This window comes from Trichechus manatus, unplaced genomic scaffold (assembly GCF_000243295.1).
Source record: "Trichechus manatus latirostris isolate Lorelei unplaced genomic scaffold, TriManLat1.0 scaffold00014, whole genome shotgun sequence".
In the NCBI taxonomy this organism is placed as follows: Eukaryota; Metazoa; Chordata; class Mammalia; order Sirenia; family Trichechidae; genus Trichechus; species Trichechus manatus.
Window position 1 is genome coordinate 14,923,533 of NW_004443950.1, and position 22,631 is coordinate 14,946,163.

The following is a 22,631-nucleotide window of genomic DNA, read 5'->3' on the forward strand; positions in this document are numbered from 1 at the left end:
TGGCAGGCAGTATGGAGCTCAACACTTCTACAATACAGTACACAGTTTAATAATTAAGATCATATTTCATAACTAGCCAACATTCCACAAATTTTCCAGTTAAAATAGAACATACTAATCTAAAAGATTTGACAGAAATGTTAAAACCAAACACTAGTCCACTTTAACTGAAACAAAGCAACTAAAAGGGAAATTCCTGGAGAGTTATTTCCATTTTGTGCTTTGGCTTAGTCAGACAATTAAGAGTTTTAAAACTACTGATAAGGAATACCATGCCAAATGCATAATGATTTAAACAAATTCTGATTCATTATAAACACAGAGATGGTAACTTCATAAAACTTATTCAATTGGACAATCTAATCACTACTTAGGTAGTTTTTCCTCTTTTTTTTTGTCTAGGACATAAGTGGTGTGAAAAGTTTCTTTTTACTGTGTGTATATGTTATTTTTTGACTCAAGAAAAGTTTCCACTGTAAAAAAAATAAAAAGGGTAGCAAAGAGCTTGGGATCTTCTCAGCTCAATGGGTATGAGCAAAGCGCAGCAAATGCATTGCTCTAGTTTTATATAGGTTTCCCACTCTTTTTTATAATAACGTACATACAAAATTAGCTATGTGTCTACTTAAGAAAATTTTCAAATATCTAATGTGTTCTAACAGATTCTTACTTAGGAGAAAGTAACTCACTATCAAAAATGTGAACATGTAAGACCTCGGTGATGGGTAGTTTTATGTATCTACTTGACTAGGCTATAATAAAACATCCAAAACCAAACCCATTGCCATCGAGTCGATTCCGACTCGTAGTGACCCAATTAATCAGACACTAATCTAGGTCCCTGGGTGGCACAAACAGTTAATGTGCTCAGCTAATAGTCAAAAGGTTGGAGGTTCGAATCTACCCAGAAGTACCTTGAAGAAAGGCTCGAAAAATCAGCCATTGAAAACCCTATGGAGCATAGCTCTACTCTGACACACATGGGGTCACCATGAGTCAGAATCCACTCAACAGGAATATTAGGGGGCAGTGAGGTTATATTAATAGGAGAAGAAAAACTCAGAAAAGGAGAGTAAGAATGGTTGTACAACTCAAAGAATATGAAATCAATGTCACTGAATTGTACATGCAGAAATTGCTAAACTGGTGTATGTTTTGCTATGTATATTCTCAACAACAACAAAAAAATTTATTAAAAATAATAATAACACAGGGGAAGACACAGGCTAAAGTACTCAGGATAAAATGTCACCATGTCTGCAAACTGTTTTTGGATAGTTTGGCAAAACACGTGAGAGAGAGAAAGAGAGAGAGAGAGACAGAGAGAGAGAGAAATGAAAGATTTGAGTAGGGTGGAAAGGTTAACAACAGCTAGTGATTGGGACAGTGACAGTGATGTTCATTTTATTATTCTTTCAACTTTCCTGTGGGTTTGAAATTTTTCAAAATTAAAAATAATATATACAGCTATTCACAGAGTCCATGACTTTGCCACCAATAGAAGAAATCACATAACAGTTGTTGTAGATATCACAAAATATTGTTTACATACATTATTATTTTTAAATCATGGTAGTCATTAGATTTTGTTATTCATTGTATTAATAAAGAAGCACATGACTTACTATATAAAAAAGAAATAATAGTAAACTTGAGGAAAGACTTCCAATAACTCAAAAAGTATCCAAAACTGACTGGCCTTTGATCAGTTTTTGGACATGTAACAAAAATAGCAAGAAGTAAGCTAAAAACCTTGAAGCAAAAGGGTAAGTAGACTTAAAAACTTATTAATTTATCAGTGTAGAATAAGATAACTTATGAAAGGTTGCTCATGCTGGTACTGAAACAAATTCCTCTCAGACGGAATGCTATCTGTATGGTGTTCCATCTCCTAGTGACCCAATGTGCCACAGAACTGCCCCACAGGGTTCCCCAAGCTGTAATCCTTACGGGAGCAGATCCCCAGGTCTTTTCTCCCGCTGAGAAAAGGCTGAACCACTGACCTTTCAGTTAGCAGCCAAGTACTTAACCACTGCATCACCAGTGCTCCTAGGGACTACTTTAGTACTTAATAATTTCCCTCCATTTATTCCAAATCTATAAAGCTAGGGAAATATGTTTAGAAAAACATGAATTAAAAAAAAAAAAAAATTAAAATGATGGCAAAACCTTAGAAAAATTAAATTAAGAAGTTAATAAGCCACAGGCTCCATTACTTCAATTATACTTCATACAAAGTAGTTAGTCAAACGACATACAACGTGGATAGATAACTTAGATTCAATCAGTGGATGTTTTCCCCGGAGTCATTCTGACTAAGATGCTTGCCCCTCCTCCAGCAGAGGGAGCAGAATCATGATACTCAACTCATGCCACATAGAAAAGCAAGGGGGAGAGTTTACAAGTGCCTTTTAAATATCTCTACGTCTGTCTAGCGAGTTCAAAAATGTACTAAGAATATCATTTTAAACAATACTAAAATCAACCCAATGGAAAAGATAGAACTTTAATCTTTGTCAAATACTTCAAGACTCTGAAATGAAAACTGGTCCCCAAATACTTAATTTCAAGAACTGTGGTATATTTCACTGTCTACCATATCTCACAGGTAACCAGGGTATTGAAGCAACTTCCTGAATCTTTAATTTAACAACAGGATTTCAGAAAAATGTCATATTACATTAAGTACATTTTTCCTTATAAAAATAATATACTCACAAGACAAAAAACTGTAGAAAGTAAAGTGTAATTGCACTGCACTAAAATGACCTATTTCCTTCCAGTGCTTTTTCATACTGCTACAGAAAAAAGTATAATTATAAAAACATTTATTAAGTACTTACTATACACTAGGCAGGAGCCCTGGTGGTGCAGTGATTAAGAGCTACAGCTGCTAACCAAAAGGTCGGCAGTTCAAATCCACCAGCCACTCCTTGGAAACCCTACGGGGCAGTTCTACTCTGTCTTGTAGGGTTACTATGAGTTGCAATCGACTTGATGGCAATGAGTTTGGTTTTTTGGTTTGTATACTAGGCATAGTTCTAAGCACTTTTTCATGTTATAACTCATTTAATCTTTACCAAAGCCCTATTAACCAGTAACCACCTGCCATCGAGTCAACTCCAACTCACGGCAACCCCGTGCATGTCAGAATAGAACTGCGATCCATAGGGTTTCCAATGGAAGATTTTTTTGGAAGTAGACTGCCAGACCTTTCTCCTGAGACATCTCTGGCTGGACTCGAACCTCCAACCTTTTAGTTAGCAGCCTATGCATTAACTGTTTACATCACCCAGGGACTCCAAAACCCTATTACATAGATCCTATTATTATTCCCCATTTTAAAGAAGAGGAAAATGCAGCAAAGAGAAGTTATGTAACTAGCCCAAAGTCTCACAGCTGATAAGTGACAGGAGTTAAGATTCTAGTCCAATTAGTCTGGTTTCAGACTCTGTATTCTTAATAATTTTACTTTACTATGATCTTAATTTTGAATTATGCTTTTCCCCCATCATTAACATTTTCTCAGTGTTAGTCTTCAAAGTCTTTTCAATGCCTATAATAGGCATTATGGATATATAATATGTATATGATAATAAGCTATGTTGATTCCAGTTGCCCCTCATAAATATAGTAAGATAAACGTCTTTGAGCATATTACTTTTGTGATGTTGAGATTATTGTAATGAAGTATTTTTATACTCCTAAATATACCACCGAATTGCTTTCCAAAATATTTGTGTCAATTAACAAAGTCATGGAAATAACCAATTTCACTGTACGGTTGTCAGCATTAAGCATTAACATTTAAAAAAAAAAAAGTAGGTAAAAGTGAAATGTTTCAAATTGCATTTGTATCACTAAGGTTGCACATTATTCTCTTTTACTAGTTGTATTTCCTCTTTTATGAATTTTCAGCTTATGTTCATTATCAGTTGAGGTCTTAAATTTTTGCTTATCAATTTATATGAGCTTTTCATAAGAATATTAACTGTGTCCATCATATTTGCAATAAAAATTTCCTAACCTGTTGTCTGCCTTTTAATTATGATGATTGTTTAAGTTTTGTTCGTTTTTGATAAAATATCTTTCTAATAACGGCACTTACAATTAAAAGTTACAAGAGGTCTTAAAACCTTATGATTTTCTAAACATAAAAATTAGTCTACTGCTTTGAGCACATCAATGAATCACTTTCAAATGTAAGACTGTTAAAGCAATGTAAATCTGTCAAAATATGCATATTCACTTAATAAATTGCTGAGTTTTAGAAATCTTGACTATTTCTCATATACAATTAACTCAGTAACTAAGGCCCACCCTACCCCAAATGACCAAAATAAAAGCAAAGAGCTACATACCTGTCGCTGTAAACACAGGTGATTTCTGTCATGTAAGTGCTGATGATTAGAAAGTGATGAATGCCAGCTCTGAGCATGACTTTGCAACTGAGCTTGAGCCATATCCGAAGGCCGTGTTACAAGATGTGAAGTAAACTGCTGATCAAGGTGATGATCTAAGACATGACTTGAACTATCTTGCCCAAATGTTGACTCATCATATTGGGGAAGCAGACCCTCCTGAAGAAGGTCCTCTGGGTCAAGTCCTGTGAACGGCTCGGTTTGAGACTCCACTTGATGAAGTAAATTCTCTTCTAAAGATGAAAAGCCATTAGTTTCTACACGATCATTGAAATGGCCCATTTGAGTTCCTGAGTCAACAGGATCTGGGAAGTTCATGTGCACAGGAGATAACTTTGAACTGCTATAATTACCCTGAGGATGTGACGAATGTAACATTTGGAAATTATTAGAATTCAACGATGTATTGGGGTTTAGGATATGCTGAGTGGATTCTTGCTTGATTCCCCTTTGAGGTGAAAAAGAATTATTTCCAGTAAAATCAGATAAAGTCTGATTTGTATGATTAGAAGCAAGAACTGCAGAGGACTGAAGAAGACTGTTTGATGATAAATGATTACTGGAAAAGGAATAATGTGAAGAAAACTGCTGTGAATTACTAACAGAACAAGAAGTCATATTTGGAGAAGGTCCATTAAAATTTCCTTCTTGATGATTGCTACACTTGAGGAAGTGGATTGAAGGATTTGACGTTTGAGAAAATTGCTGCATCGAAAGAGACTGTTGTGAAGTAGATGCATTAGTAATTTGTGGTGGGTGGTTAACACTGACTCTATGTGGACCAGAAACACTAACATCCATAAAATTTTTAGACTGGCTAAGAGAATTTTGCCCTGGGTTAAGATTATTTCTGTTTTGTTGTAAGCGTAGTGACGTACACTGTGTTTGTTGTTCATTGGCCTGAAATAAGGCAAAGTCATGGTGTGCCACAAAGCTTTTATTTTGATGCATAGAGTGTGAATGTCCTTGTTGGTGAAACGGTGACCCATTTAGATTTGAAATGCTAGTGGCTGTGTGATGGCCCCACATTGGACTGCCATCTGCTACATCCGGAAACAAACCATTGGATTGGTTTTGGGGGTGGATCGGAGAGCAATTAAACTGAGAGTGTGGAGATAACACGTGTTCAGCTGGGCTACCGAAAGACTGATTAACCTGATGAAATTTCAGTGAATCAAACTGATTTAACTGTTCAAAATCAGTCATCTTCTGATGTGTTGGAGTACCCTGAACATGGTTCAGTGAGTCTATGTGCAAAGGTTCAAATTCTGCACCCAAGTTCAATTCATCAACTAGTGAAACAGGTCCTGGTTGTACAAATGCATCATCTGACAAACCTTCTAAGGTCTCACCAAAAAGATTGGCGTCATCAAAAAAGTCCATCATTGGATCTGTCATCTTGAAACTTCAGTTAACAATCTGGGCTGTTCACTCCAAATGGAGTATATTCAGCTTCTCTGCAGCAGATACTGGATCATTTCCGAAGGTCATCAACTAATCCAAAACAGGCCAATGTTCATTATTGCTCTAGATAATGACATGTCATGAAGTGTCAAAATTCTAGAAAAAATAAGGGGAAAAAAAGCAATTTAAATTTAATAATGAGTACTCCTTAAAATTCTATATCCAACATTTATATATGGTTTATGGCTTAAAAAACATAAATCTCAGCGTATAGTATTTTATGTTGTAGAATAATTCATTGCAAACAGTTCATTAATGTTCCTTACAAAGGAAAAAAAAAAAAAAGGATCGTGCAGGACGTAACTATGCATTTAGAAATAATAATGCACATTACTTCATTCTGAAGTCTGTATATTATAATAAAAGAATGTAGAGTAGACCTGAGACTAGTATGTCAGACTAAACCTTACCATTAAATGACCATCACTCCCCAGCAGCTCTAGTCAATGTATTAAATATATACATACTGTCATGGTTTGAATTATGTCTCCCCAAAAATGTGTGTATCAATTTGGCTAGGCCATGATTCCTGGTACTGTTGATTTTCCTGTATGTTGTAAACCTGCCTCTATGATGTTAATGAGGGAGGATGGGTGGCAGTTGTGTTAGTAAGGCAGGACTGGATCTACAAGACTGGATTGTGTCCTGAGGCAATCTCTCGAGATATAAAAGACAGGAGTGAGCAGTGAGACAGGAGGACCTCATACCATCAAGAAAGCAGTGCCGGGAGCAGAGCACGTCCTTTGGACAGAGGTACCTGCGCTGAGAAGCTCCTAGTCTGGAGGAACACTGATGAGAAGGCTGAGAGAGAGAAAGCCTTCCCCTGGAGCTGACACCCTCAATTTGGACTTTTAGCCTACTTTGACTATGAGGAAATAAACTTCTCTTCAGTAAAACCAACCACTTGTGGTATTTCTGTTGTAGCAGCACTAAATGACTAAGACATGTACTATACTTCTAAGTTATGTCTTGTTAAGATAGCTGACATCAGATCCTCTCAGCTTAGTAAATTCACTGGGATCATTAGCTCAAGACCTCTTCAGCAAATAAATCTAGTAGTTCATAGGGTATACAGGGAAATCCCTCAAGAGGAGCAAATGCATGAGGTCATGATAAGCTAACCCAGAATGAGATAAAAGTTAGTCATCTGGTGCATAGTCAGCTAACATCACAGACATGTAGTATGTTGGGGATTTCTCTGTATAGTTCTTCCATGGTCCTCTTGTTCATGGAAGATATTCTTCCTGATCGTCAACTGATTTGGATATCCATGAAGCAAAAGCAAGCACATTCCTGTGAACATCTGTATTCATTTCTCTATCCTTGAGTCCCCTCTACTAAATGATTTGGAATATACAATGTTGCCTATTATATTTTTATACTGTGCAAAATAAATGTGTCCTGAGAATAATACTCAGGCAAAAACAAACACTACCATGAGCTAAGCAAAACACTGGTCTTTTAACAGTTTCCAGAGGAAAAAATAATATATTTATGTGTGTGTATATGTGTGTGTGTGTGTGTGTGTGTGTAAAGGATCTAATAGGTTACTTGCTAATATGAAATAGGTGACCATTATTATTACAGGCTTGTATCATTCCAAATATTTTTAACAAAGGTCATTTGTGGTTCTGTCCCCAATGCATTGCATAGAGAACCACAAATGGAGGTTCTTGCCTCTCTACATATTAGTTTAGCTGAAGATTAGCAAAGGCCTTCAAAACTTTCACAAAGCTTCTACTTTGGGAGGTCCATGTTAGGAAATATAAATTTCATAAACAAAATGTCTGTTCCCAATTTAAATACAGAAATACTTTTTTTTAATTCTGCAAAATAAAAACTACCAAAATCTGTATTAATTTTACCTAGAGACTGACTTACTATCAATCATAATGGCACCTAAGTGCTTTAATAAATATATGAGATTTTAGTATTAGTAAAATAAAAAACAAGAAATTATTTTTCCAGAATTACTTTACAATTGTGAGTCCAAGCATATACAGAGCTATACAGTCTGTATTGAACAAAGAATTGGCCAACAAATAAGGTAGGTTAAGTAACTTCTCTGGAACATACCTTACATTCAGCTTCAGACTAGGGAACATCTAGGTATACCTAAGCCATTAATCAAGAAAGCAATGTCTTATGTTTTTATATGGCTGTATCATTATCAAGTGGAACATAAAAAAAAAATACAACAGAAGTTACCAAATCCAATATGTCATCAATTAGAAGGTATACCATAGTTGACATAATATGAAGAAAAAAAATTTTGCACATTAAACTATGAAACTATATCACTTAGAATTTTTATTTTATAATTAACAAAACAACTTTAAAATGTATTTAGACTTAAGCCTGTGAGCAGCCATCTAAGATACTCCACTGGTCTCATCCCTTCGGGAGCAAGGGAGAATGAAGAGAACAGGATACAAGGAAAAGATTAGTCCGAAGGACTAACTGTCCACAACTACCAAGGCCTCCACCGGACTGAGTCCAGTACAGCTAGATGGTGCCCGGCTACCACCACCGACTGCTCTGACCAGGATCACAACGGAGGGTTCTGGACAGAGCTGGAGAAGGATGTAGAGCATAATTCTAACTCACAAAAAAAAAAAAGACCAGATTTACTGGCCTAAAGGAGACTGGAGAAACCTCGAGTATGGCCCCCAGACACCCTTTTAGCTCAGTGGTGAAGTTACCTCCGAGGTTCACTGTTCAGCCTGGGAGTGGACAGCCCCGTAAAACCAAATGAGAGTAACGAGGTACAGGAGTCCAGTGACAAGGGCCAGAAGGCAGAAGGGGACAAGGAAGCTGGTGATAGGGAACACAAGATTGAGTAAGGGTACTGCTGATGTGTTGTGAGATTGTTAACCATTGTCATAGGGCAACATTTGTAGTAACTGTTAAATGAGAAACTATTTTGTTCTGTAAGCCTTCATCTTAAGTGAGAATAACAGCACAATTGGAAGAGCGTAGTCAATGTCACTGAACTGTGTATGTAGAAATTTTTGAAATGGTATATCTTTGGCTATGCGTATTTTCACCAAAAAAAAAAAAAAAAAGGTTGAGAATTTAGAGGGTTAATATGTTGTGGGGTTGTTAACCAATGTCATAAAACAACATGTGTACTACTGTTTCATGAGAAACTATTTGTTCTGTAAGCCTTCACCTGAAGTACAATAAAATATTAAAAAAAAAAAAAAAAAATGTGATTATAAAAAAAAAAAAAATGTATTCAGACTCAGAATTACCCCAAAGGATTTAAAAATTTCTTCTACCTTGAGATATTTTGATTGGTCCATAAAACACCTGATTGTTGCTTTGGAAGAAAATGTGGAATTGCTGTCATTTCTTCAGCAACATATATTTGTTTCACTAATATCAAATTTATGTTCTGCTGCTTTGTTTCTTTGCCTTTCTGCATACTCAGTAACTTTTCAGTTAAATTCTGAATAACAGTGTAATCTTTTCAAAGACATTTTAAATGGCAATTAAACATGTGTAGTACCAACAATGTACATTGCCCAACCAAGGTGACAGCAATATAAATCGCTATGACAAAGTTTGTGTACACACAGGCAATGACAACTACTCCGTAACAGCCACCTGGTAGACACTGACTGAGACCCATCCCAATTTCAGAGAAACTAAAAGTGAAAAAATATGCATCTTAGAACTAATTAATTTCTTGAGTATTTCGAATGTATCAGGTTAACAGTTCTTAACCCTGAACTATAGAAATCACTGCTCAAGTGAATGTTGAAAGCAGATAATCTGAATGATATGACATTAGTTCACACATTCCTATTTATTGTGATAGTAGTGAACTTAAAATATAAATATAAAACTTTTCTAAATTTATACGGATTTTATTATAGGCTTGTTTACTTGTTTTACCCTTAAAAAGTAGCTACAGAATTTTTAGAAGACTACCCTGGAAACAAGTTTCTTATATTCCATAAGTAAGAATATCTCATATAGAGAAGAACTGATATACTCTTTAAATTTTTACACATTTTGGTGGATTATGTTAAAGGAGAGTGTTTTCTACATTTATATAACCCTAGGAAACGTAGAAATTTTGATCAAGAAAACAATTTTGCTATTCATTCATTCATCCAATAAACATTTATTGATAGGCAACTTCTAAGCACTACAATGATGAATAACAACTGACCTCTGAAGAGGGTTACAGACAAGTAAATGGAGCATTACCAATACATGTTATTTGTGGTTCGATAAAGGTAAGCATAAAGGAACACCTAATGGTGAAGAAAATAAATATAGATACCAATACTAGTATTAAGAAGATACATATTTCATATGTAGGTAAACCAAAAACCAAACCCGTTGCCGTCAAGTCGATTCCGACTCAGACGCTGTAGGATGGTGTAGAAATGCCCCATAGGGTTTCCAAGGAGCAGCTGGTGGATTCAAACTGCCGACCTTTTGGTTAGCAGCCAAGCTCTTAACCACTGCATCACCAGGGCTCCAAGACAGTAGTCAACCTTAATTATGAAAATAGGGACTAAAGGTGAACTATGAAAAAATGCGCAGAAAATCTAAAAATGCCCAGAAAACAACAATAAAACATGTTTTCTGAATGAAACAGTTTATTCTACAATAAACACAATTTTTCTTTAAGATTTACTGTCTTTATTCTAGCAAACATCTATACCATTTTCCCAGTTAATAAAAAAAAGTAAATAAATAAAAATCACATCTCAGTCTAATTTTAACTTACTACTTAATTGAGCAAATATTTATGGACAGTCCATTACATCCAAAGCACGTGTGCAGGGACTACAAAAGTCCCTGCCTGCAAGATGATGAGGAATCTAAAGGGAAGAGAGGCATAAGAAAATCACATTATACAGAACAAAGTATAGTAAATGTGGTCCAAGAGAGACACAAGTTCATCTATAAGGTGATTTACAAAGGGAAGAGTGCATCCTCAGCAAGTTATTCAGAAAAGTATTCCAACAGCAGTACTTCAGGTGGTCCTCATAAAGGGGCTGGAAAGGGAAGTCCAGGAAAAAGATTCAGAAGAAGTAAAGGAATGGAAGCAAGGAAGTATGTGTTTAAGGAACAGTATGGCCATTGAGGACATACAAAAGCAGAAAAGGGGAAAATAAAGCAATGGAAAGTAATAGGCACAATAAATTTTGTTAAATGAATGAAAGACTACATTAAATTTAAATAAAACAAACAAACAAACAAAAAACTAGACCTGAGCCTTGGCTCGACCACCTTCTAACTGTGTGACCTTGAGATCATCATATAACTTTTGTTTTAGTACATTAAAGAAAATAACAACAAAAACCTGATCTACTCACTACAGTACTGTCTACTTCAAAGGTGAATTATAAAGTGCTAAATAAAAGCAAAATACTGTCTCCACCAGTAAGCTGTAACACCTGTTAGAGTACTAAATGGTGCTTTTACAATTGCTTACTGCCTTCCATTGTACCTAAAACTGGCAAGAGTACAGTGGGAACAGTGTAGAAATGCCCAGAGATAAAGCGGGACATGGCATTTCAGAAACTACTCAATAGTGTAGTATTGCCAAGTAGCCAGAGAGACTAGAGAGAGAAGTCTAGAGGTGTAAGCAGGGCCAGATCTCAGGGTGTCTACCAGTCATGTTAAGAAATCCAGACTTTATCCTAGAGACAATGAGGAGCTATTTCACTGATTCAAATTTCCTTTCTGGCTTAACAGTTGACTAACATTATTTACTATGGTGAAATTATTCTCACTGGTGGCTATTAACATTTAAAATATTTTTTAGGTAGCCAATAGCAACACTTCCAATGACAGTGAACAATACTAAAATTGTACCCCAGAAACATTTTTTTAATAAAATGATAATGATAGGGGTATTAGTCATTTTAAATAATATCTCTATATACAAAGCAAAATAAAAAGCTGGAAAACTTAAGTCAGCTCACCATTTCTTTGTTTTTTTTAAAGATTGGTCCGTTAAATTCTAGAAATAACCCAGTGCCATTGAGTCGATTCCAACTCATAGCAACCCTACAGGACAGAGCAGAATTGTGCCATATGGTTTCCAAGGAGCGCCTGGTGGATTCGAACCACTGACTTTTTGGTTAGCAGCCATAGCGCTTAACCACTACGCCACCGGGGTTTCCAAAATTCTAGAAATAGCTCCTATAAATACATTCAAACTATACTTGAATACCTGTTAGAAAGTTCTTCTTTACATCAAGTTAATTTCCCCCCTGGCTTTGTAAGTGTCCCCTTTGAGATCGTTTCTTAAAAAAAAAATACATTCCTCTTTTTTACACAAACATTTAAATTCTTGAAGACTTATGTTTCCCCTAAAGCTTCTTTATACCACGCTACAGGCTAAATATTGCCAGTTTATTCAAATGTGAAAAATTATACTCAAAGTGGCCAAAATAAAAGGTTAAATGTTTAAAGTCTCAGCTATTGGCCCAAAATTACTCATCTCCTGAGGGTTCCTACAAGGTTTCTAAGTATACGACTAGTAGATAGTTCAGTATTTGACAAGGTTTACTAGCTTAATGCTAATAAAGTTATGTGACAATATACTAGTAACTAGTTGAATTGCCATATCCAAGTAGCACTACAGTAAAACCTGCAAAAGCCAGAACCTGGGTAAGGTGGAAACCTGTCAGAGAAGGAAAACTCAAATATTTTCCACTAAAATGAGTGATAGAAAACTGGTTAGACTATACCCTATCAAGGGCTGAAAACCTGAAAGACCCAGAAAGACGTGGCAGTCCCATTGACTTCTGCTCTCACAGGTTTCACTGTAATTAACTCTCTAGTGGTGTAATGCAGAATTTCTGTCCTCAGCCTGTCCTGTTCAATATCAGACTTAAATGAAGGTATAGAAAGTTTGCTTAACAGGTGATTTTAAATTGGAAAGACAAAAGAATAATTAACAGAACCAAGATACAAAACAATCAGAAGAGGATGATACAATGGATCAGATCTGATTAGTTCTAACTATGAAGTCCTGTTTTTAGCACAGATAACCAACTCTCTCAAGTACATCTGGGTTGCAAATTCTACAGAGACCAGGCAGGTAACATACATGAGGGAAGTGACCAAGAGAGAACTGTGGCTAGCTAGAAAATACAAGGCTCACCTAAAGGGGGCAGCCAATAGTCACCTTCAGTGGATTGTTGGTTCTAATTTTCAAAGAGGAGCTGGAAATCCAAATTTTTATGAGAATTTTCCTGATTTTTAAATGTTGGCAACTAATTCAAATTCATTATATGCCATGTTCTTGAAAAGAAAACTCAATATTACAAATATGTGAACTCTCCTTATATTAATTTATGAAATTAATGTGGTCTCAATAAAAATTCCAACATTTTAGAGTTAGACAAGGTGGTTCTACAGTTAATACAGAAAAAAATAAACAAAAAGCAAAGACAGAAAAGATCTGAAAGAGAAGAAAAACAGGGAAAGACTAACACTACCAAATATTGAAGCATTATAAAATTTCATGTGTCAAAACACTGTCATAGTGGGACATGAGAAACCAGACAAATAGTACAAAGCACAAAGTCTAACAATAGATCTAAACATATGTAGGAATTCAGTATTTCAAAACGGTGAAAAGATGGACTATAAAATAAATAAACTGATTATCTGGAAAAAAATAGACCCATAACTAGTTTCTTAAACCAAGATAAATTTCAAATGGATCAAAGACGTTAATAACAAAAATGGAACCATGAAAATACTAGAAGAAAACATGGAAATGGGTACCTTGGTTTCTATGCATGGAATAAACATTCAGATGTCATTAAAAATTCATAAATTAGATTATATAAATTAAATTAACAAACTTTATGAAAAGATTCTGAGATTAGATTACAAAAGAGAAATGGCAAACTGGGAAAAAATATTTGCAACTCACTCATTCATGAAGTGCTTATTTCCTAAAACATCAAGATTTCCTATAAATCAAAAAGAAAATACAAACACTCTAAAACAAAAATGGGCAAATGGTTAAGCACTCAATTACTAGCCAAAAGGTCGGTGGTTCAAACTCACCCAGAGGCAACTTGGAGGACAGGCCTGGCAATCTGCTTCTGAAAGGTCACAGCTTTGAAAACCCTATAGAGCAGTTCTACTCTGCACACATGGGGTCGCCATGAGTTGGAATCAACTCAACGACAAATAACAACAAAGCCGTTTAAAAAAAGAAGAAGGAAATCACGGGCAGAATTATTTTAAAAGTTCTAATTTTCTGTTATAGCTCTTAGGTAAGGATAAAGGTGATAGTGGTCATTTAAAATTCTATTTTCTTTAATCTAATTATCAACTAATTTTACTTGGCAAGCATTTACAAGGTAGATTTTTCTGAGAAAAAAAAAGTAGGCGAATTTACTTTGAAAGATTTGGTCAAGTTATAGTAGAAGTCTTAGTCTTGTCAATTAAGATATTTTATCAATCCAATACAATTTTGTGACTATAGCAATGTTTAAATAAGCTAGTAAAGTAAGCAGAAATCATACTCATAAATTTTTTAAATAAACACTCTAAACATTTAAAAAATGATCCATGAAAAAAATTATTTTGGAAGTAAGCTAGTGTGTTAATTTTATCTATCAAAATTTAAAAGTTCAATCAAAAATTTAAAATGATCCCTACTGACTCTGTTACAAATGATTAAGAAACTCGAGGAGATGCTTCCTTTCATCCACTGAGTTCCTTATTATTAGGGGCTTAAAAAAATGAAAACGCAAAGAATCATAAAATACCCTCTGTCTATCTTACATACTTGATATGATGACTAAGTGATATAATGCATATTAAAATACTTTCTATATAAATGCAAGATGTTTTTATTATCACTAATAACAGCAAGTGATGTTAGACTTGGGACAAGTTTGCTTTAGAATGTCACACGAACTGAGGAAATACTAGTAGAATAATAGTGAAAGTTGAGTTCTGAAAGTTAGTGCTAGGGTATCTAAAATTTTATTTTTTAAGGTAGGAAGCCGAGAGACTTTTAGACAGCAAATTTTAATTGAAAGAGTGTATTAAATTAATATGGATTCAACATTGTCTCTTTAATAGGTTACAAGGATCGCTGAGTCTTGTATCTAATAAGGATTAAAGCAGGCAAGCATCTGTACTCCTTCCATCCAGGTTTTTATATTTACTTCTAAATCTGCTTTTCTGTCCTCTCCTGGGGACCTTACTTGCTAGGATACAGATATTCACATCCGAGGATAACTGAGTTTCCTACTCACAAGCCGAAGTATTTCTGAACAACTTCACTAAACCACATCACAAATAAATATGGAAATTATAGAGACTATTACTTTTTTTCTCATTTCCTCCTACCATTTTAGATTTTTTTTAAGTTACAAAATGTTTGATTTTTATAACAAAACAAGCAGTAAAATGTTAATAATCTCCTTCCCACTCCCACCGGCACAAGGACATTGATCCAGTAATTCTTGCCTCTTTCCTGAGTCTCCTGATCTTTCTCATTCTACTAGATTATTCCCATAAGCAGAAAATAAATTCTTCCTCCCATCTTAAAAAAATCCCCTTGACCCAATTTCTCACTCCAACTTCCTTCTCATTTCTTTCTTCCTCTTTACAACAAAACTTGAAAAAGTTGTTTACATTTGTTGTTCTCAATTTATTTCCTGCCATTCTCTCTTGAAAGCAAGTTCTACTCCCATCACACCTCACCAAACTGTTCTGATCAAGGGCATAGTGACCTCCACATCACTAAATCTAAGGATCATTTTTTCAGTCTCATCTACCATTACCTATCAGCATTATTTGGCACAGTTATCACACACTCCTAGAAACACAACCTCACTTGGTTTACAGATACTACAGAAACACTGGTTTCTCCACTACTTTTTAGACTGTTCATTCTGTCTCTTTTACAGATTCCAATCTCTATATGTTGGAGTGCTCCAAACTCTTCTCTTTTCCTTCTATACCCACTTCCAAGGTGATTTTATCCAGTCTCATGGCTTTAAATACCTATATGTTAGTACTCCCAAATTTATATCTATGGCTAGACCTCTCTCTTAACTCCAGGCCCAAGAATACTTAACAAACTACTTGACTTGGATACCTAATAGGCAGCTCCCTGCTACTGACTTTGCCCTACTTCAGCACAGCAGCCAGCAAGATTTTATTAAAATGCAGGCCATTTCAGGTTACTCGTCATCTCAATTAAAAGCTGAAATCCTTACTATGACTTGTAAATTCCTATACTACAGCCCTTCACACCCACCTCAACAACTCTCTGACCTAATCTCCTACTACTCTTCCTCCTTGCTTCAGCCACAAAGGTCCCTCAAAAATCCAGGCATGCTTCTACCTGAAGGTCTTTGCAGTTCCCTCTGCTGTGTGTGCTCTTCCCTCAGAAGGCTGGTTCCGTCATTTTGTTCAGCTGTTTTCTCAAAAGTAACTTTCTCAGCGAGGCCTTTCCTAACCATCTTACCTAAAATGTCATCATTTCCCCCCCAACACTTCACATTCCTCTTCCCTGCTTTTTCTGCTTGTTGTTGTTAGGTGTCATTGAGTTTGTTCCAACTCATAGTGACCCTACTTACAACAAAACACTGCACGATCCAGCGCCATCTTTACAATGTTGCTATGCTTGAGCCCTTTGTTGCAGCCACTAAGTCAGTCCATCTTGTTGAATGTCTTCCTCTTTTCCACTGACCCTCTACTTTACCAAACATGATGTCCTTCTCCAGGGACTGGTCCCTTCTGTTAACATGCCCAAAGTATGTGAGACAAAGTCTCGCCATCCTCCCTTCTAATGCGCATTCTGGCTGTCCTTCTTCCAAGACAGATCTGTTCATTCTTCTGGCTATCCATGGTATATTCAATATTCCTCACCAACACCATAACTCAAAGGCATCAATTCTTTTCCGGTATTCCTTTTTCATTGTCCAGCTTTCTCATGCATATGAGGAACTGAAAATACCATGGCTTGGGTCAGGAGCACCTTAATTCCTAAAGTGACATCTTTCCTCTGTAACACTTTAAAGAGATCTTTTGCAGCAGATTTGCCCAATGCAATGTGTCATTTTATTTCTTGACTACTGCTTCGATGGGCGTTGACTGTTGATCCAAGTAAAATGAAATTATTGACAACTTCAACCTTTTCTCTGTTTATCGTGATGTTGCTTATTGGTCCAGTTGTGAGGATTTTTATTTTCTTTATGTTGAGGTGTAATCCATACTGAAGGCCGTGGTCTTTGATATTCATCAGTAAGTGCTTTAAGTCCTCTTCATTTTAGGCAAGCAAGGTTATGTCATCTGCATACTGCAGGTTGTTAATAAGTCTTCCTCCAATTCTTGATGCTTATTCTTCATACAAGCCAGCTTCTTGGATTATCTGCTCAGCATACAGATTGAATAAGTATGGTGAAAGAATACAACCGTGACACACACCTTTCCTGACGTTAAACTACGCCGGATCCCCTTGTTATGTTAGAACAACTGCCTCTTGGTCTATGTACAAGTTCCTCATGAGCACAATTAAGTGTCCTGGAATTTCCAATCTTCACAATGTTATCCACAATTTGTTATGATCCACACAGTCAGATGCCTTTGCACAGTCAATAAAACACAGGTAAACATCTTTCTGGTATTCTCTGCTTTCAGCCAAGATCCATCTGACATCAGCAATGATATCCCTTGTTCCACATTCTCTTCTGAAGCCCACTTGAAATTTCTGACAGTTCCCTGTTGATGTACTGCTGCAACTGCTTTTGAATGATCTTCAGCAAAATTTTACTTGTGTGTGACATTAGAACCAGCTAATATTGTGTATAACCAAAATCAAACTCGTTGCCGTCGAGCTGATTCCGACTCATAGCAACCCAACAGGACAGAGTAGAACTGCCCTATAGGATATCCAAGGAGCAGCTGGTGGATTCAAACTGGTGACCTTTTCATTAGCAACTGTAGCTCTTAACCACAGCACCACCAAGATTCCAACATTCTATATAGTTTACTTATTTATCTTATTTAAAGCTTATGTCTCCAGTAAAACAGAGGTTCTAGGAGGTCTGAAATTTTCATTTGATATATCCCCTGCTGTTGCTGTGTGTCATCGAGTTGATTCCAACTCATAGCAACCTTATAGGACGGTATTATGGTGTTAGCGAAGAATACTGAATATACTATGGACTGTCAGAAGAATGAACAAATCTGTCTTGGAAGAAGTACAGCCAGCATGCTTCTTAGAAGCAAGGATGGCAAGACTTCGTCTCACATACTTTGGACTTGTTATCAGGAGGAACCAGTCCCTGGAGAAGGACATCACACTTGGTAAAATAGAGGGACAGTGAAAAAGAGGAAGACCCTCAACGAGATGGACTGACACAGTGGCTGCAATAATGGGCTCAAGCATAACAACAATTGTGAGGATGGTGCAGGACCTGGCAGTGTTTCGTTCTGTTGTACAAAGGGTTGTTCTGAGTCAGAACCAACTTCAGGGCACCTAACAACAACGCTCAATTAAATCTCATCCTTAACTCTGCTCAATGTATCCTTGGCACTTTTCTGATTAATCTAACAGTATTATTTATACATTCAACTGTTTCATTTGAAAATAAATCAGATCCACCAATCAACTACAAAAATATCTGGCAGATATAAAGCAGCAATAGCATAGTTGAAGAAGTTGAGACGTGGGTTCAAATTCTAACTGCCATCTCTTGGCTGTGTAACCTTGAGCGTTTCTTGGAACCTGTCAGAGCCTTTTTCTTCATCTGACCATCTACATGGCAGGTTTGTTGCAGAATTTAGAAAGAATATATTCAAAGTCCTAAAACACAGTACAGACTCAATAAATATACATATTCTTCTCATTGTAGAACTAGGAACATGGATCAAGATTCTTGGTTGGTGTGCTGAAAAATTACCAACATCCAAGCTTATTCCATCTGATTGTACTTATTTTCCAACTTTTTAAAATAGTTAAACTAATCAACAGTATCATTATATACCTAAATTTATCTCTGTCCTCCCAACATATATACTTGCTTATTTTATTCCTCTTCTAAAGATATCAATGCCCCTCTAGCCTTATTTCCTTCTATTCCCCCACAGGTAATCTACGCTTCAATCACGCTGAAATGTTGCTTGTATTCACCAAACTTTCTCAAACCTCCATTAATGAGTACAGGAAGTTCTTTAAGCCTATAACCTTGTCCCCCTCCAATCTTTCTCCATTTGATAAAGCAATGCTCAAGTACAACCACCTCTAAGAAGCCTTTACACACACACACCACACACACACACACACACTCATTCTTTGTATGCTGTACCTTTCAAGATTGGTTCTCATTCATCTTGATAACCCTAACATCTACTAGGCACATAGCAAATAACAAATGCTTTCAGGAATTCAATAATGCTGTAACATAAAATATAACAAAACTCTTCAAACCTTAATAGTTATTCCAAAAGCTGAGATTCAAAAGGATTTTTTTAAGCAATACTTTAAGCAATCATTTTGATGATACATATTTCATTTCATTTTTTTATGAGTGATTCAATTTAAAGTTTAATTCCCAGCTATCCCTCAATGAAAGAAACCTACTTTCATTGACAGGTGATTCTATAAGCAACCCTATAGCACAGTGGTTAAAAGTACAGGTTTAGAAACAGACTGGCAAGGTTGGAATCTTGGCTTCATCACTTATTAGCTATATGATCCTAGATAAGTAACTTAATCACCTCCGTTTCATCATCTGTAAAATGGGGATTGTAACAGTCCTAGTGTCACAGAAGTATCATTAAAATAATCTATATAAAGCACTGTGTAAGCACTCAGTAGGAGCCCTGGTTGCCCAATGATTAAGTACTGGACTGCCAACTGAAAGGTCAGCAGTTCAAACTTACCAGCTACTCTGACACAGAAAGATATTGCAGTCTGCTTCTGTAAAGATTACAGCCTTGGAAACACTATGAGGCACTTATACTCTGTCCTATAAGATTGCTATGAGTCGGAATTGACTCAACAGCAATGGGTGTGGGTTTTTGTTTTTTTTTTTGGAAGCACTCAGTGCGTTCAAACTGTGCTCCTTGGAATGCTGGGGAATCTTTAGTCACTGAAAAAGAGAGGACTTAGGCCTCCTCTTCCCTCTCTCTCCCTAATAAAAGATTTCACCCTGAATATTCTGCTTTTATTTATTTTACAAATTGAGCTTTCAGAGCAGGATATTTTAAAAAACAAAGGACTCCTTGGTTTAAAAGAATTGAAAACTTCTAATCTAAATAGCACTCATCCAATGCTTGTTATTAACATCTCCCTCTGCAGATAGCCATTTACTAAATTCAATTACTTTGCTGGCATTCACACTTAATTCAGTCTTACTCTGCATCTCACAGAAAGGGAAATGTTCACAACACAATCATCTCTACTCATGGTAAAAACTGATTTGAGCATACAGAATTTTTGGCTGAAGCTGAAAATAAATGTTTCTTAGTTGCTACTGAGTCAGGTCAGATACATTAATTTGTTTACACTGAAGTAGTCTTCGGCATCAATCACACGCATAACCAAATTAAGTACCAGTATATATTCTATAGTTAAATAATTTTCAATTATTTTAATATTAAAAACAGGAAATTGATATAAATATCAAATTTTGAAAAGTTTGAAACATACTGAGACTCAGGTTGATCATCACTGTATTCCTTGCAGGACTGCTGCAGAGTTTAGAAAGAATACATTCAAAGTTCCTAAAATATAGTAAGAACTTAATAAATATAGCTTTCCTTCGTATATCCGTCATCTTCATCACCTCTCTTCTGTCTTCGGAAGGGCCTACCTCCCATCCCCTTCAATACCCTTGTGATCCTTACACTCACTCAACCAACCATGTTGTATTACTCTCACTACCTTAATTTTGTCTCCAGGCCTCAGTCCAATTAAATTCAACTCAATTAACATCTGTGAATACTTTGTATATTTATTATATGCCTGGCACCTTACTGGAGCCTGGTGGCACAGAGGTTAAGAGCTTGGCTGCTAACCAAAAAGGTCGGCAATTCGAATCCATCAGCTGCTCCTTGGAAGCCCTATGGGACAGTTCTACTCTGTTCTTAGGGTCACTGAGTCGAAATCGACTCGACGCCAATGGATTTGGTTTTTTTGTTTTGTTTTTGGCGCCTTTTTAATGTAGGTTAATACTAATTTATATACTTTACCTTCAATGTGGCCCTTGCCTCTGCTTAGAAATTGTTAAATTCATTTCTCTATGCTTCTAGGCTGATATCTTTTTGTAGATATTTTATATTTTCTCTCCTCAAATCTTCAATCCTAACTTCCCATTCTCACACAAGGATAATCTTCTCTCTTACACTTCTGAGGTTTTCCAGTTAAAATTCACCAATCATCTTTTCAGAAGCATATGCCTGTCTTTGCATTTATCCTTTTTTTCTTCTATTCTCAGAAGACGAAGCATGTCTCTTCTCCAATCTTCTCCAAAGATAAATCTTCACCTAATACCATTCCATCCAGCCTTTCAAAGGGACTTCACCAACACACATGCCATCTCTTTCTAAGATCTTTAATTATCCCCTTGCAATTGCCTCCTTCTCTTCTAACTTTGAGCTTCATCAGTTTGACCTTGCTTTAACAAAAACATACAAGCCAAATAACATTATTTTGATCTTACTGTATGTAGCTATCATCCTATTTCTAGTTTTCTCAATACCAAATATCAAAAAATAAGTGATCCACTCCAACTGCCTCCATCTTCTAAATACCCATTGGCCTGTTAACTTCTAGTACTTTAGTTTCTGCCCCACAAAATTACTGCAACTATACTTTCAAAGGTGACCAATAATCTCCTAGACAAATCCAATACTCTCTCAATCCTTGTCTTTGATCGCTAAAAAATACTTGCTATGTAACCACTGTGACAACAGAGGCTACACACAAATGCTATCTTCTATGTGAAACCTCCAATCATCTGTGATTTCCCACTGATAATATGCTACTTAGGCTTTGAGTGCTTTAAGGACAGGGATTATGGCTTATTCATCTCAGGTGCCAGCTTCTGCTCTGCTTGGCCCATATAAAAGCTGTTTAAATGTGTGCTGAAATCAGTTCAATTAACCCTTTGGCTTTCTGGAAATTCACTTAGCTTCTACGACACTGTACTATCTTGGATTTTCTTTCCTAGCTTTTCTGATTCATGTAGTCTCTATGCAGTGATTTCAGTTCTACCAAATGCATTCACTTAACATTTCAAATTCAGTCAAACCTTGACACGTCTTCCTTAATATATCCTCTAAGATGGCATTTCACATTTAAATTCTTGAGAAATTCAATTACATTTTTCTTAGAACAACTTGTATAAAATAAAAATATAAAACCCAATTTTCCACTACTTTATTGAGACCAAAGAGCATATGGGTGCCATCCTTGAAGTCTCTGACCTAAAGTATATTAAGAAAACAATAGCTTGGTCCCTATTTATGCATGTTTATCCGTATCAGTAGCACTGGGAACTGTGGTCATTTCTGACACATGTCTATTCATCTCAGAGATAATATAGATCTTTGTAATACATTTCTGCCCTATTTCCCCAGGATCTTATTTCAAAGTATACTGCACACCTCACCTAATGGCTTTCAAATTCTCTTTAGTTAAAGGTTCTTCTAGCTCCTTCAAGATTTCTTCGATTATACTATATGTGTGTGTGTATATATATATATATATATATATACACATGC

At 36.0% G+C, this 22,631-nt stretch overlaps 1 protein-coding gene across 8 annotated transcripts in view; it reads right to left on the reverse strand.

Moving 5' to 3' along the window:
- The window catches only part of CHD9 (chromodomain helicase DNA binding protein 9), a 229,204-nt gene that overhangs the window by 135,373 nt on the left and 71,200 nt on the right, over positions 1-22,631 (reverse strand). For 7 of the 8 annotated variants that reach the window (XM_023726910.1, XM_004371589.2, XM_004371587.3 and 4 more), the window contains exon 2: positions 4,362-5,981. In XM_023726910.1, the coding sequence (XP_023582678.1) occupies positions 4,362-5,819 (1,458 nt within the window). In that variant the 5' untranslated portion in view covers positions 5,820-5,981. Of the gene's footprint in view, positions 1-4,361; positions 5,982-10,632; positions 13,940-22,631 lie in introns of those variants that run through there. The other variant, XM_023726908.1, reaches the window with a different exon arrangement.